Genomic DNA, 15,096 nt, shown 5'->3' with positions numbered 1-15,096 from the left:
TCATAATTTGGAAAAAGGATTATCGTTATCACCGTTATCTACAGAAACAGAGCTGTTTTATGGAGGAAAACTTGTGTTTCTTTAGTTTTAACGAAGGTAAATGATGGATACAATTATTAAAAGGTCATAGTGATCATAACCTCAATGTTATGACCTTAATAAAACAAGGCGAGGTCGTCCGGAAACCCTTCGTGGCACGACCCCGGCGGTGCGATGAGGACCGACCGTCGACATTGCGCCGTGGGGATCTCCCCCGCCCCGGGATCGATCCTTCGAAGGATCAATGAGTCAACTCGACCATAAATTGAAAAAACTAGTGTTTTTGGAATGGATAATTTGTTGACTTCCATAAATACTGAGTATGCATGAATAATTCTCACTTGCCTCATGAAAATTCATGTATAATTTGAAAATAAGCAATAGCTAAGACTTGGCCTTGGGAGTTTGGCTTGGGTAGGATTATTAATAATATTTATTCATTAATTAAACTTTAAAAAAAACCTATATATATATGCATATTTTCAGTGATTTTATTTAATTTATTTAAAAATGGCTTGTTTCCAGCCTGTTGTTGTCTTGATGTCCTATGTGACTGGTTGGCGTTGTTTTGGCTGGTGCATTTGTTTTACTTTTAGTGTGTGGGTCTTTTGTAGTTGCGATAATGTAACCCTCCTGCCGACGGCCTGCGGCTCCGCCGTCGGCAGGAGGGTTACATTATCGCAACTAGGTCTTTTGTTTTGTTGCTTTGTATATCTAACTTAACTTATTTTGTAATTTATATAGTTTTTGATATTGATTGTGTATACTTGTAATGGCCAGTGGATGTCAAGTTTCTATGTTTTTCAATGTGGACAACAAATCAATCTAATCTACTCTAATCTTTTTCATTTTTGCTGTGAGGCGGTATTTTGTTATAAAGTGAATAGGTGCGATAGCGTAACCCTCCTCTCGACGACCGCATGGCCGGAGGGTTACGAGATTCTCTCGTGAGCGGCAAACGGCAATCTGGTTTAACACGTATAATTTGAATTTAATACAATTGTAATACATAATTTAATATTTTTCAAATTATGCAATGTTCCTAAACTTTGTTTGAATTTGTTGGTATTGTTGATACAGGTTGCCGCTATGAGACTTGCTAATAAAGATTGGATCATTATCCAAAACATGAACTGATCAACGACAGAAGCACTGAACAAGCAACATGTTGGAAGGATTGGCAGCATGGGTATTAAATACCTATGTGGGAGAATATGTGGAGAATTTAAACACGGACCAACTGTCTATTGGATTACTCAGTGGTAAGTATTTACATTTTGGATTGAATAAAGAAAAATGTGATTAGAGCAGGATTTGAACCAACCACCTCCATAGTTAAATGTGCCGCCTCTACCACTTGATCTATCTAGCCGTATGTTGGTGGTCTCCCTATGTTGTCAGTATCTTTGCACAGCCAACAGCCTGACTCTATAAAGTCTGACATGCGTGCGCGTATGCTTGGCGCGTGCGGCAGAGTTGTGCAGAATGGCAATGGAGAGGCTTATGTGTTCTTGCTCACACTTCCGCCGTAGGCGGAGCCTAATAGATCAGTGTATTGGATCCAAGACAAGTTTTCACATTATCATTAAAATTGTGAGAAATTTTCTGTTAAACAATTTTTGGTTTGTAATTGACAGGTGCTGTGGAGCTTGAGAATCTCCCCCTGAGAAAAGACGCTCTGAAAAATCTAGATCTACCAATAGAAGTCAAGGCTGGTAAGAAAAGCTTCCTTAAAATAATTGATTAAGATTAACTGTTTCCCGTCACTCCTGCCGAGATTCTTGATTAGAAATGGTAGTGAATGGTCAGATAGTTGGAGGGTTGACTTTCTGGTCACCCTATTCTGATGAGCAAAAGTGTTTCAGACTGTAGGAGGGTTGACTCTGTATAGACCTTAGATGCATATGACGTCATTTCAGTAGGGCGCCCTCACCTAGAGGTCAAAAGGATGTTGGTCATTGGCCAATCCTGTGCGCCGCACATATAAATCTGTGCGTTTCAATTGTTTTGTCACTGTTCTACCTCTAAGATGGCGGCTGGATGATGTCTATGCATAAAGGTCTATTGTGTAGATGCAGTCACCAGGTGATATCACGCTGCAGGTTGGCATAGTTATGAATATATCGTTAAATCCCAGATTGGATGATGGTATTGAATGGTCAGACAGTAGGAGGGTTGACTGTAGATGAATTCAACACATCATACCATATTGGGGGTATTCAAAATAACAGTGGATGGTATTGAAACCATCTGAAAAATCTAGATCTGTTTCGAAGTCTGTTTCAAAATTTGAGACTTGCACTGGGAGTTTTAGGTCGTGCCTCTGTGCAAATTTAAAAATTCTGCTGATTTAATCTTTGATTTTTGATTTTTCAACCCAGGATTTATCGGCAAGATCGTTTTGCAAATCCCTGTCCGTCATATTAAGAGTGAGCCATGCGTGATCTCCATTGATAGCCTGTACCTTGTGGCCGGCCCAGCGGTCAAAGCGTCATATGATGAAGAGAAGGAAAACCAGGCTAAGCAGCAGAGCACGAAACAACAACTTGAAGCTCTAGAGTCACAGTGGAAAGTAAGTCCCCAAAAAGTTGTTTACAAAGTGTTGTCTTAAAAGGCACTGGACACCTTTAGTAATTCTTACTTGGTGTATCTGAACATGTGCACAAAATATATCAAACTTGTGAACGATTGAACTCAATTGGTCATCGAAGTTGCGAGAGAATAATGGAAGAAAAAACACCCTTGTCACCCTTGTCACACGAAGTTGTTTGCTTTCAGATGCTTGATTTCGAGACCTTACGCATTCAAATTTTTTACTGAGAAATAGCTTCTTTCTCAAAAACTACGTTACTTCAGAGGGCTATCAACAACTCTCCATTGCTCGCTACCAAGTAAGTTTTTAAGCTAACAATTATTTTGAGTATTTACCAATGGTGTTCAGTGCCTTGATGAGGCAATTTACAGGTAACCAGCTCTAAGCAATCTCTAATTAGAACATTCAACCTTGCCTGGTGCATGTTTCCCTCCATCCTACAACCTAGATTGTTTTAAAGACAGTGGACACTATTGGTAATTGTCAAAGACTAGCCTTCACAGTTGGTGTATCTCAACATATGCATAAAATAACAAACCTGTGAAAATTTGAGCTCAATCGGTCATCGAAGGTGCGAGATAATAATGAAAGAAAAATAACCCTTGTCACACGAAGTTGTGTGCATTTAGATGGTTGATTTCGAAACCTCAAGTTCTAAATCTGAGGTCTCGAAATCAAATTCGTGGAAAATTACTTATTTCTCGAAAAATATGGCACTTCAGAGGGAGCCGTTTCCCACAATGTTTTATACTATCAACAGCTCCCCATTACTCGTCACCAAGTAAGGTTTAATGGCAATAATTATTTTGAGTAATTACCAATAGTGTCCACTGCCTTTAAGAGGAATATCGATCTCTACCTTCATTTTCACATTTAATATTTTTTTTTTTTTTTGCCCCTTACCGTGAGTGACTTTTAGAATAAAAAAACATGAATTTGAAGATCTTACAGAATTCACAGTTATATATGTATTTACCTAGTAAACAAATTCAGTAAATGCCCTGTTTGTTTCTTCCAGGCTAAATTTGAGAAAGCTGCACCGGAGAGCGGTTCATCTTGGTACGCTTACTCCACGTCTCTGTTCTATAACGTCTTGGAGAATATTCAGGTAAGTGGTCGCTATTAGAATCCTGGCTTAAAAAGTACAACCAAAAGCACCACTTGGTTAAAAGTCGGACCTTGAACTTTGCTGTTGAAAGGGCATAGCAAGATCCCCCCCGGTAAGGCACCTTATCAAAACTTTTCCCGGATAACTTGTGGAAGGGTTTTCCCGAAACCGTTTGGGAACAACTGTTGGCTCCAAGTAGATAGCCAATCTAAGTGCATGCAGTTTAACCAACATTAACAAATGGCCCATAGAACTTTCCTGAAAACTTTTCCTGGAGTTTATACAGAATGCACAATATTTTGTTGAGGGATAACAAATTAGCTCCGGGAAAACTTTTCCGCAAATTATCCGGGAACAATTTTTATAAAGTGCCTTAGAGGCACCTCTATGAGGGAAATTTGTACAGACACATTGCACAGGGCACCACAGCGAGAGCAGAGGGCACCACGGCAGTTGCTGCTAGTGCGGTGGGTTATTTTGAGCCCTGAAAAGTAAGTTGCGATGTAAGAAACACAATCAAGTGTACCACTCTTCACAGTCTCGTTAGAATTTTTTTTTCCAATGCTTGTAACTTCTTTTGAAGTAGCTTTTATTCAGGCTTGTACTGAAAATAATTTGAGATTATGTGATTGTTATCTCAAATTTATTAAAAAAACCATTTGATGGATCTTGAATGTAACTTTTTCTGTACATTTAAAGACACTGGACACTATTGGTAATTTTCTAGTCTTCTTAATTTGTTGTATCTCAACATATGCATAAAATAACAAATCTGTGAAAATTTGAGCTCAATTGGTCGTCGAAGTTGCGAGATAACAATGAAAGAAAAAACACCCTTGTCACACAGAGTTGTGTGCTTTCAGATGCTTGATTTCGTGACCTCAAATTCTAAATCTGAGGTCTCGAAATCAAAATCGTGGAAAATTACTTCTTTCTCGAAAACTACTCCACTTCTGAGGGAGCAGTTTCTCACAATGTTTATATACAACCAACCTCTCCCCATTACTCGTTACCAAGTAAGGTTTTGTGCTAATAATTATTTTGAGTAATTACCAATAGTGTCCACTGCCTTTAAAAATATAAATGAAAAATAATAAACTCAAATTATTTGAAGTTAAAGCCTGCATGATCATTCAACATGTTGAAACATTCTAAGTGGTGCTGGCCCTTAGGGCTAGATTTCTCTGGAGGTCACAGGTTCAAATCCCGCTCCACCCCTTAATTTAATCTATAAGTCAGTCAGTTTTCCGTGTGATTTATACTTGTATTTTTCAATTCGTAACAGTTGAAGGTCAGAGATGTGCATATCCGTTATGAGGACACTACGACCATCCCCAACGAAACCTTCGCATTTGGAATCACAATCAAGAGTCTCTCAGCGCAGAGTACCGATGAAAGCTGGGTTCGTATTTCCGTAATCTTCTTTTAACCCTCCTACTATTGGTACCATGTGAAACCCTTTAACTGTATGGGCTGTGTATGATGGCACAACTGTGCACAATTAACAGTTTATATGTGTACTGTGTTGATGATTTCACCACATGATAACATAGTGCAGGCTGGCACAGTGCGTCTATTGGTCAAAACCACACTGGGTGATATTGAATGGTCAGATAGTAGGAGGGTTGACTGTGTTATGTTTAGATGCATTCACCACATGATTCCATAATGAAGGCTGGCACAGTGCGTCTAACTGTCAAAACCACACTTGGTGATTTTGAGTGAACAGACAGTAGGAGGGTTGACTGTGTTCTATACCGATGCATTCACCATATGATATTACACTGCAAGCAGCCATGTATCATTCAAAACCACAGTGGATTAAATATTGCATGGTCAGACAGCAGAGGGTTCACTTTGGACTATTGTTATGCATTCGCCACATGATATTGCCGATTTGTATATTTTGTATATTATATTTGTATATTTCAAACCACAGTGAATGTTTTGAATGGTCAGACAGTAGGAGGGTTGACTGTGATAATATTTACAAATTTTGAGTGTATTTTCTTTAATGGACTATAATCTACTTACTTTTCAATGTTACATTCACTTCACTTACTTAAATTCTTACCAACCTTTATTTTTAACAGCAAGCTAAGATTGTCCAGGGTGAAAAGGGAGCAACGAAATTCAAACTTCTTCAACTGGAGAACTTTGCCATGTACTGGGACACCAATATACAGCTTTATGGTGACATGAACATTAAAGACCTCAAGGTGAGCTTGGAATGGACCAGACATGGTATTCTTCAGACTTAAAGGAACACGTTAATAATAATATAATAATAATAATTTATTTTTAATATAGCGTCTTACATAAAACATCTCAAAACGCTGTACAGTGTTTTACATATTATAAACGTTCAGCTAAAAAGAGTAAGCAAAATACAGCAAAATTACATTGTACAATAAGAGCGACAAAAACAAACAATGACAAACACCAAAACGAGACAATCAACAAAATTATAACACCATAGAAAAGGCAATGAAAAAACAAAAAAAACCAAAAAAACACAAAAAAAACAACATTGCCTTAGATCAGTTGAGTTGGTCTTTGAAAGGCGTTTGAAGCCATTTGTTATGAAATGCATATGGTTAGATAGATAAAAAATAGATAGATAATTTAAAAGTAGAATATAATAATCCACACAAACATGCCTTTTTTCATTCAGGACGCTCTACAGAAGAGAGAATTTTCGGCTGACACAACCACAACAAAGGTAAATAAAACAAATTTGCAACAAACCTTAGTCCTTAAAACAAAATAAGCTGCAACATTCTGTTTTATCTAAGCACTAAAGATTGATATAGGATTTGAAGAAATGCATGGTGGCGTATCAATATATGTTTGGTTTGCGGTAACACAGAACCAACAAGAGCGTTGATTGACTCACACTGGATCCTCTGAACCCCTACAAAAGCAGCCCACTTCTCTCTTATCTCTCCAGTCTCCTGGCGATGACTAGAGCAAGCTAGTCGAACTGTTGAGACCAATTCAAGAACTGAGTCCGCGGTAGTGCAGTTAACAATGATCCCATAAGCTAAAGTAGTACTCCCAGCCAATTTTCTATACCTTCTGCCCAAGTAGTAGTTAAAAAAGCAGGACAGTTCTTTTCAGAACTGAGAAGTCTCCCGAACATCCGATAAATCTACTCCGCGGTATTAGAATAAAGAAAGACAGTTCTCTAAGAACAAACTCCACCTGGCAAGTAGATACACACATGGTGTATACCGCGAACCAAATATATATTAAAGAGTGATGTTTGAAGCATTTGCAGACATGACAAAATGTATTTCCAAGATACTTAAAAAAACAATTTACTGGACTGAAAGTACATACTGTTCAAGTATCTAGTGAAATCTTTTCTCCGGGTGTTATTTTATTTCATAGTAAAATGAAATTCTATATCGTTTGAAGCGATGGTCGGCCAACAATCATTTGAACGTGTTAGTTTTTATACAACAATATTTGTCTAACAGCTGAAAATTTCACCTTTTGATCTTGTTTTTCACAGCAGTCACTGGTGTACAAATGTAAAGTGGTCAGTGTAACAATATTTCATATTAAATCTACCTCATACTAAAGCTACTTTAGCTCCACCACCACCACTAGTTTAGTATTCTCCTGAAGACGAGCAGAGTATACTGTTCGAAACGTGGAGACCAAACCGGCTCTTTTCAGAGCCACTACTCCCAAAACAGAGATGTACACATGGTTGTACCCGCAAGTTTAGTATTTATTTATAGTTTCTTCCTATAAATCTTTCCCACAAACTTACATTGTCACAAAAAAATTCAACATTTACCAATTATCTTATTATCTTTACAGCAACACGACTATCTCGTCGAGCCAGTAAGTGCGGAAGCCAAGCTCAGACGTAACGGGAGTCCCTTACCGCTTAGATCTCGTAGTACGCCACGTTTCATCTGCGACGTTAATCTGCAGAAGATACCTCTGTCCCTATCGGAGGAGCAGTACCATGGGACGATCGCTCTGGCTCGGGAGTTTGAACGAAGCGGGAGAGCTCGGTTGTGTCGCCGGTGGAAGCCGGCGGTACCTGTACAGGGGCAGTAAGTATCATGAGAGAATTAACATCAAATAACTTAATTTATCAAATTTCAATTCAATTAAAAATTAACATTTGTTTCATATTTCTATTTCACCCCCGAACAAAGATATTGACAAAATAGGGACACCGCCAATAAAGGGCTAGATAGCTCAGTTGGTAGAGCGCCGGCACGTTAATCCGGAGGTCGTTGGTTCGAATCCCACTCCAGTCAATTCTTTGTTCAACCCCAAAAATCATATTTCTATTTCGAAATAAAACAAATACAAGATTGTATAAATAAGAATAAATCTTAAGTATGGTAATAACTCAATATATCAAATTTCAAATCTATTCAAATTGCCAATATATTACTTACTTCTCTAGTCAAAAAATGTATATAAACAAAATCTAACAAAGTGAGATGAACTGTTCTAGGGTAGTAGCTTTGCTCAGTAACTAGTTTACAACTTCCAATACCTGGGGGCTAATATCGTGTGTCCATCCTCAAACTAGGTTTTGTTTTTAAAAAAATGCATATTTTTACAAGTTTTATTTTTATTTTAGTTTTGATGTGATGGTAAATAATGAAATGCCGAAATTTGATTATATTATTAATAATTGTTGGTGCATTTATTTTACTTCCAGTTGCAGTGAATGGTGGAACTTTGCAATAACATCCACACTACACGGTATACGAGAAAGGAATAAACGAAGATCACCTCAATTTATCTCACAACGAATTCAAAAGAATCAACGATACATCGGAGCATACACAACAATTCTTGAAGGATCGACGCCAGACTCCGAATCTAAGGTATGTTACTATTGCCCAGGCGGTGTGGTGCAAGACTTAAATTTGAAGCCGTGTCGGAAATGGCGACTAAGGCTGCAGCTACGGCTAGATCAGCACGTCTGCAAATGTTGAAGAATAAGCAGACGCGCTGATCTAGCCATAACTGTAGCCGAAGTCGTCATTTCGTACACAGCCCGATTCAGCCATGACTGGGGCTAGCTGTAGCCAAAGTCGTCAATTTGTACACAGCCTGATTCAGCTATGACTGTGGCTGACAGCTACCGTGGTAATGTTGAAAGACACTTTGGAGTAGTGTTGGTTCAACGCAGAGTCCGCTTTGCAGGTCACTGCTTTCGTGTCGTGCCAAAGACCAGGTCATACCTGACGTGTTATATTGGAGACTACCGTGCCCAAAAAGAGCACCTTGACCACTCAACTTCATCGACATGATCGGTAGAGATACGGAGGCTGAAATCGTGGACCTTCCAAACATAATGAGGGATAAACACCTCAGGCGATGATGATGATGAGTGCTTGTTCTAAAAAGAATCGGTGTTTGACAACTCAACATCAGTATGCTCTGATCGTCTTTTATTGTTTGCTTCTTCTCTTGTTGATCCAGGCTTGTATGGACGAGATGGAGAAAGATCTCGAGTTTGACGAGCTGAGACTTCTCAGGGAACTTACGTTCAGACAACTTGAGAAAAGAATCTCAGCTGGTGAGGTGAGTAGAATCTTTCGATAAATTACAGATCAATCTAAAAAAAGGAAGCTTTAAAAATCACCATCTTTGTGGGGATTTTGAAAACCTTCTTCAAGTTTGTCTTTTCAGCAAATTTGAAGTTGCTGTTACTTTTGGTGTTGTTACTCCCACAGGTGATTTTCAAGAAGCCAGAGCAGGACCCTTCCCAGCAAGAAGGCTTAATGCAGCGATGGGTTTGGGGATGGGGAGGGTGGTACTCTGGTGGAACAGCCGGGACTGACCAATCAGATGGGACCGCTTCAACTGGAACAGGAACGGCCACAAGATCTGTGTCACCACCTCCTATAGGTACACATATTTTCAGACACCCCCATGCAAAGAAAAATGATCCAAAACACAAGCACAAATTCCATGCTAACCCGAGAAATACTCCTGACAATAGCACAAGACTCCCTGCTTCTGTAAGCGTTGATTCTTTGTTTATGGTAAGCAGAGTCATAAAATCAGGCCATGTTCTTGTGCTAAGATAACTGGTGGTTTTAACACCTCAACATTCTGTTCAATGCCACAGCTCATCAACATGTTAAACCCTGCATCAGATTTTCCTCATGTTATTTATCTGGAAATTTTGCTAACCCCCCCAAAAAAATAAAAATAAAATAAAAAAACCCACTTGATTGTAACCCCACCATGTAAAACTTCAAATCATACATCAGATTTTCCTCATCTTATTTAGCTAAAACTTACTCCGATCAATTTTGGCCCATGTTAAGATGAACACGAGCTGATGGAAAACACAACACATGATAACAGGTATCTTAGTTAACACTTACATGTAGTTACCTGGTCATGTGTGTTGTGTTGTCATTAGGGACTTTTCGTTTTCGGCGACAGATGGTTCTGCGACGGTTGTTCAGCTAAACGTTGTCGTTTTCAGCACAACGAAGATTCATCCCAAGTACTGTCGTAGAAATTGACCGTCCTCAAAGCCGACGCATGCGCAGATGACGCCAAATGTCATCTTTACCGTTGCAGAACCATCCGTCGTCAAAAACGAAAAGTCCCTATTTACCCTTCAAGAAAGACTGCTGCGGTTGGAATGTAACACCTTTAACTATTGTTTTGTCCGATCAATTTTGCCCCATGTTAAGATGAACAAGAGCTGATGGACGTCATCGGTGACCCCATGGCCGACAGCACCCTCCTCAAACGAGACCAAGTCTTCGCCCTCCTCAATTTCAATCTCAAAGGCGGGTCCTTTAAGCTCTGCAGTAGCTCCAATAGCCCCACCCACATCACTCCGTCCCCGTCTCCGCCCAAAAGGCCAGCCGATAACGGAGCCGCGATCATCGAGCTGGAATTCGCCGGAGTGAAGATGAGTTTGGAGTCACGACTGCGGACGAGCTCGATGTTGTTCAAAGCTAAGCTGGGGTCGTTGTACGTTCGTGATGTCATGACTAAGGGCTCTCTGTTTCCTGTGCTTGTATCACCACAACAGAAACGGGTAAATAATAAACGTATTTACGTCAGTATTTCTTTGTTCACTGTTGCCCCTTGTCCTGTGGATACTTATGATGAAACAACGCTTTGAATTATATGACATTTTGGCAGGTAAACTTTTTCTGATTAAGCAAGACCTTGTAACGCTGTAAGGACTTAACAAACAAATCACCAGTTTTGTTTTAAGGATGTAGGAATGGGTGACATCCACTTGTAGCCTGACTGTTAGAGCAGAATGCACCATCTCTCAACTTTTTATGAAGCAATTACTGTGAAGTGCCTTGCTCAAGGGCGCAAGTGTCATGACTGGGTATTGACCTCACACTCTCCTGCTGACAACACCAGAGCTTAGGTCCAGTGAACTAGACTGCTCAGCCACGATATGCCTTGTGAAATAGGAGTCATTTGATGAGCAGTTTCGTTGATTTTTTCTTCATATTACAGGATGACTTGTCTAGCACCCAGTCTCGTCAACACTTTGGCATACTATCTAAGACCAGTGTCTCGTACATGGCGCAGAGCGCTGCCTATCAGAGGCAATCATCTGAAGAGACGATCTTTGAGATGAGTTATGAATCAAATCCACCCAACGCAAATGCAGACTGCAGGTAACTCTTTTACAAATAATTGCCAGTGTCCAATGTCGTGAAAGCTGCTTAAACAATAGACCCCTTGCGCCATTGGTGGTCATTGCTGAAGTCAAAAAATGGAAACATGTTCGTGGAATGTCCCTCTCTTTTAAGAATTAGTTTGTGGAGACCTTTTGACCCCATTGTCTTCAGTCTCCATTATGTAGTAAATATTCTGTATCTGAATTATATAGCATCCTAATGGAAGCGTCACATCAACTGTTTATAGAGAAGACAATGAAGAAATTTCAGTTTTAGACGTGGGAGGAAAACCCCTATAGAAAAAACACACACAGCAAGGTTGGGACTGAAAAACCCAATCCACATGCAAGGCTCTTGTCTGGGCTCGAACTGGGGTCCACAGAGGTGAAAGGCAGGGATAGAAACCACTGAGCAAACTTGACTGCCCGAAACAACATGACAGAGGTCCATTGACCCCAAGCTAAGCTTGCTGTTCCGAATCTCCTTTAGAGCCATTATACACTTTCGATACAGAAAAAAAAAAAAAATTCACAGATTTACAAATAATTTACAGGGTTTACAGAAGATAATGTTGAAAGACTTCTCTTGAAATATTGTTCCATGAAATGCTTTACTTTTTGAGAAAACATTAGAACAATATCAATTCTCGATAGCGAGAATTATGGAATTAAACACATGTCTTGACACGGCGAAACGCGTGAAAACAGGAGTGGGTTTTCCCGTTATTTTCTCCCGACTCCGATGACCGATTGAGCCTAAATTTTCTCAGGTTTGTTATTTTATATATAAGTTGTGATACACGAAGTGTGGGACTTGGACAATACTGTTTACCAAAAGTGTATAATGGCTTTAAACATTGCAAAGCCAGGGGAGCAAATAACTGAAGACAAAGTTTTTCTACTTTTCTAGATTGGAGATCATCACTCGCCCCTTAGACATGGTCTACAACCCGTCAGCGATGCAACGAATTTCAGACTTCTTCAACTCACCCGCGGCTAAGTCTAAAGGTCTAGCATCCCGTCCATCAGAGCTCCAGCTAACCCGACTTGCAAGGTTAAGATACGAAGAGCTGAAGAACCAGACTAAACAGGAGTTGAGGCATACTCTGGACACTCTACTGGAAGGAGAACAGCAGGTTCGTTGAAATTAATCGATTAATAATTACAGCTTTTTAGAATGACTCTGCCAGGATAGAAACGTCTGGGCCCAATTTAATAAATCATGTAAGCGCAAAAACTTGCTTGGCATTAAAAACTTTTCCTAAGCAAAAACAGTTTACCAGTCGGAGTAACATACAATTTCCATTGTTGCGACTGGTACCTTGGTCAATTCTTGCGTAGCCAAGAAAGTTGCTAAGCAGAATTTGATGCTTAACAGTTTAATGAAATTGGCCCAGGCCATCACATTTCTTTGCATTTAAACCATAGGTGTAAAGCTGGTAAGCAGTGTGCAACAGTTAATTCTATGTTTCTCGTTTTAGTATTGTAAGTAAATCTTTATCCATATGTCGCAAAAAATAATTTTAGCAATGTTTATTTTCAGAGTCAAGTGAGTCGCTGGGACATCCATCTGGATATTTCAGCTCCTCAGATTATTATTCCAGACAGCTTCCACTCCAAGGACGCCACCCTGGTAAGATCTAATCCCATGTAATCCACAACCTCTAATCGCATGTAATTCCCATTACTTTCCCGTTGTGGAAGTGTCGTGGCTGATCTGTTTAAATTATAACTTATTTTTGTTGTTGTAGGTCGTGTTAGATTTTGGCCATCTTCAGCTTGCCAGTGCCACAGCGAAGGGAAACTACGCCAAGGTCAAGAAAGCTCAAGACGATTCGCTGATTGATGACGGTAAAATCAAAATTCATTCATGTCTTCCCAAATATAATTATAATGATAGTAACAATAATGAAGTACATTCATATTTGTTTGTCATGTCTGTCTTAAAATGATACTTCGAGTGCCAAATTATCAAATTAAGTGGAGCTTATTAAAATGATTTTATGAGACGAAGCAACCATAACACAACACCTTGAGAGGAACACCAGGGCATGTCCCCTCTTTTAACAATAACTGAACTGGGCCCCAGAACACACTGAATCTTTGCCTGATGACAAATGACAAATGACAAAACAATTATGGTCAAGTGTCTTGCTCAAGGACACAAGTGCCGTGACCAGGAACGGAACCTACACTCTGACAATCACAATTTTTCATGGAGCTGCTTAAGCAGAAAAATAGCTGAGCACAACCAATTTACACTAACCAGAATAAGGTTACCAGCCAAGGTACCAAATCAGGTGTTCAATTTTTGACTGGTAACCTGCTCAAATCTGCTAAGTAAAAATCTGTTAAGCATTTTTTTCTGCTTAAGCAGCTCTTTGAAATTGGGTCCAGAACTAAAGACTGGTCCACTCGGCCATAACATTTTAAAAGTTTCTCAAAATTACATTTTTGTTTATTTTCAGGTGATCTAGATGATGACTTTCTAACCCCACTATCCACTCCGCCTAACGAACCCTCGGGGTCCGTTCACCAGACTGGTAGTACATCATCATTTGATGAGCTTCAGTCTGGTCTACAGTCTGTTGATTTCGGGAGTGCAGTTACGGAGGGTACAATGAGAGATCGAATGTATGACAGGTAGGTCTGACCTCTTGGGGTCAAATCAGCCCCTTCCCTCTGCCCCCCTCGCAGGGATGTGATTTTTCAACAGCCTACCACATCCCTGACGGCTAGTCTTCTCACAGGTTTATCATCCAATCAAATGACAGAAATCTACTCAGATATCATGAAATTATTTGTTACAACATTCAAGGTCAATTTCAATCTTTTAACCACTAAAATTATTCTGACCATCGCACTCATAAACATTGATTATTCGTATAATTTGTCCACTCTTCTTGAAAAAATTTAATTTAAAACAGGTACAACCTGAACATGTCCGATCTTCAAGTTCTCGTCGGCAAGGCAACGGATAACTGGCGCTCCGCCCACACCAAGGGTTCCAGCCACATGCAAGTCATTGAGAAGTTCACAATATCAGTGAAAGTCGAACGACGTCTGATGTTTACCACTGACCCCCAATGGCCCAGCGCTATGATATCGGGGAACCTGCCAAGCTTGGCTATACATATCAACGAACAGAAGGTAATCAATAGAGTCATGCGAGGGCGCTAGAGCTGTGTCCCAATCGCAGCATTTGTCATTGCATTTTTAGCACGTTAAGGTCCCCCCCCCCCCAAAAAAAAAAAAAAAAACGAAATTTTGGAAATGAAAATATCACAACTTTCTTTTTATAGATCCAGGCTTTGAACATCTGCCTGAAGCTCATGACGGGACCAAGCGAGGGCGCTTCGTCACCAGCCGCACCAGGAGCCCCTGTGACCTATGACCTCACTGATGTAAATCGTACACACACTACAAGGTACAGACATGTTTGTTTGACGGCCAAACCCATACACAGATGTTTGAATGTGTGTTTGGAGAGTCCCTCACCCACTGTGTGTTCTTGAAAATTGGTGTGTTAACATGGCCCTGGACCCAATTTCATAGAGCTGCTAAAGCATAAACAAGTAGCTAAGCACAACAAAACTTTGCTTACCATACTAACGTTACCAGCAAACCTACCATGTCATGTGTACAATTTGTGACTGGTATCCTGCTCATTTCTGCTAAGCAGAAAACTGTTAAGCAATA

At 39.8% G+C, this 15,096-nt stretch overlaps 1 protein-coding gene across 3 annotated transcripts in view; it reads left to right on the top strand.

Annotated features, from left to right (window-relative positions):
- The window catches only part of LOC117302129 (vacuolar protein sorting-associated protein 13D-like), a 65,674-nt gene continuing 50,578 nt past the window's right edge, over positions 1-15,096 (top strand). For all 3 annotated transcript variants that reach the window (XM_033785931.1, XM_033785932.1, XM_033785930.1), the window contains exons 1-20: positions 1-96; positions 1,120-1,301; positions 1,677-1,754; positions 2,421-2,611; positions 3,651-3,740; positions 5,026-5,142; positions 5,834-5,959; positions 6,415-6,462; positions 7,572-7,813; positions 8,437-8,605; positions 9,207-9,308; positions 9,461-9,635; positions 10,439-10,791; positions 11,232-11,395; positions 12,308-12,533; positions 12,941-13,030; positions 13,149-13,248; positions 13,866-14,040; positions 14,325-14,547; positions 14,700-14,824. In XM_033785931.1, coding sequence (XP_033641822.1) covers positions 1,205-1,301; positions 1,677-1,754; positions 2,421-2,611; positions 3,651-3,740; positions 5,026-5,142; positions 5,834-5,959; positions 6,415-6,462; positions 7,572-7,813; positions 8,437-8,605; positions 9,207-9,308; positions 9,461-9,635; positions 10,439-10,791; positions 11,232-11,395; positions 12,308-12,533; positions 12,941-13,030; positions 13,149-13,248; positions 13,866-14,040; positions 14,325-14,547; positions 14,700-14,824 — 2,891 coding nt within the window. In that variant the 5' untranslated portion in view covers positions 1-96; positions 1,120-1,204. The remainder of the gene's footprint in view (positions 97-1,119; positions 1,302-1,676; positions 1,755-2,420; positions 2,612-3,650; positions 3,741-5,025; positions 5,143-5,833; positions 5,960-6,414; positions 6,463-7,571; positions 7,814-8,436; positions 8,606-9,206; positions 9,309-9,460; positions 9,636-10,438; positions 10,792-11,231; positions 11,396-12,307; positions 12,534-12,940; positions 13,031-13,148; positions 13,249-13,865; positions 14,041-14,324; positions 14,548-14,699; positions 14,825-15,096) is intronic.

The sequence above is a fragment of the Asterias rubens genome, chromosome 18 (genome assembly GCF_902459465.1).
Source record: "Asterias rubens chromosome 18, eAstRub1.3, whole genome shotgun sequence".
NCBI lineage: Eukaryota > Metazoa > Echinodermata > Asteroidea > Forcipulatida > Asteriidae > Asterias > Asterias rubens.
The sequence above is the reverse complement of the archived record's forward strand: the minus strand, read 5'-3'. Positions and strand labels throughout refer to the sequence as shown.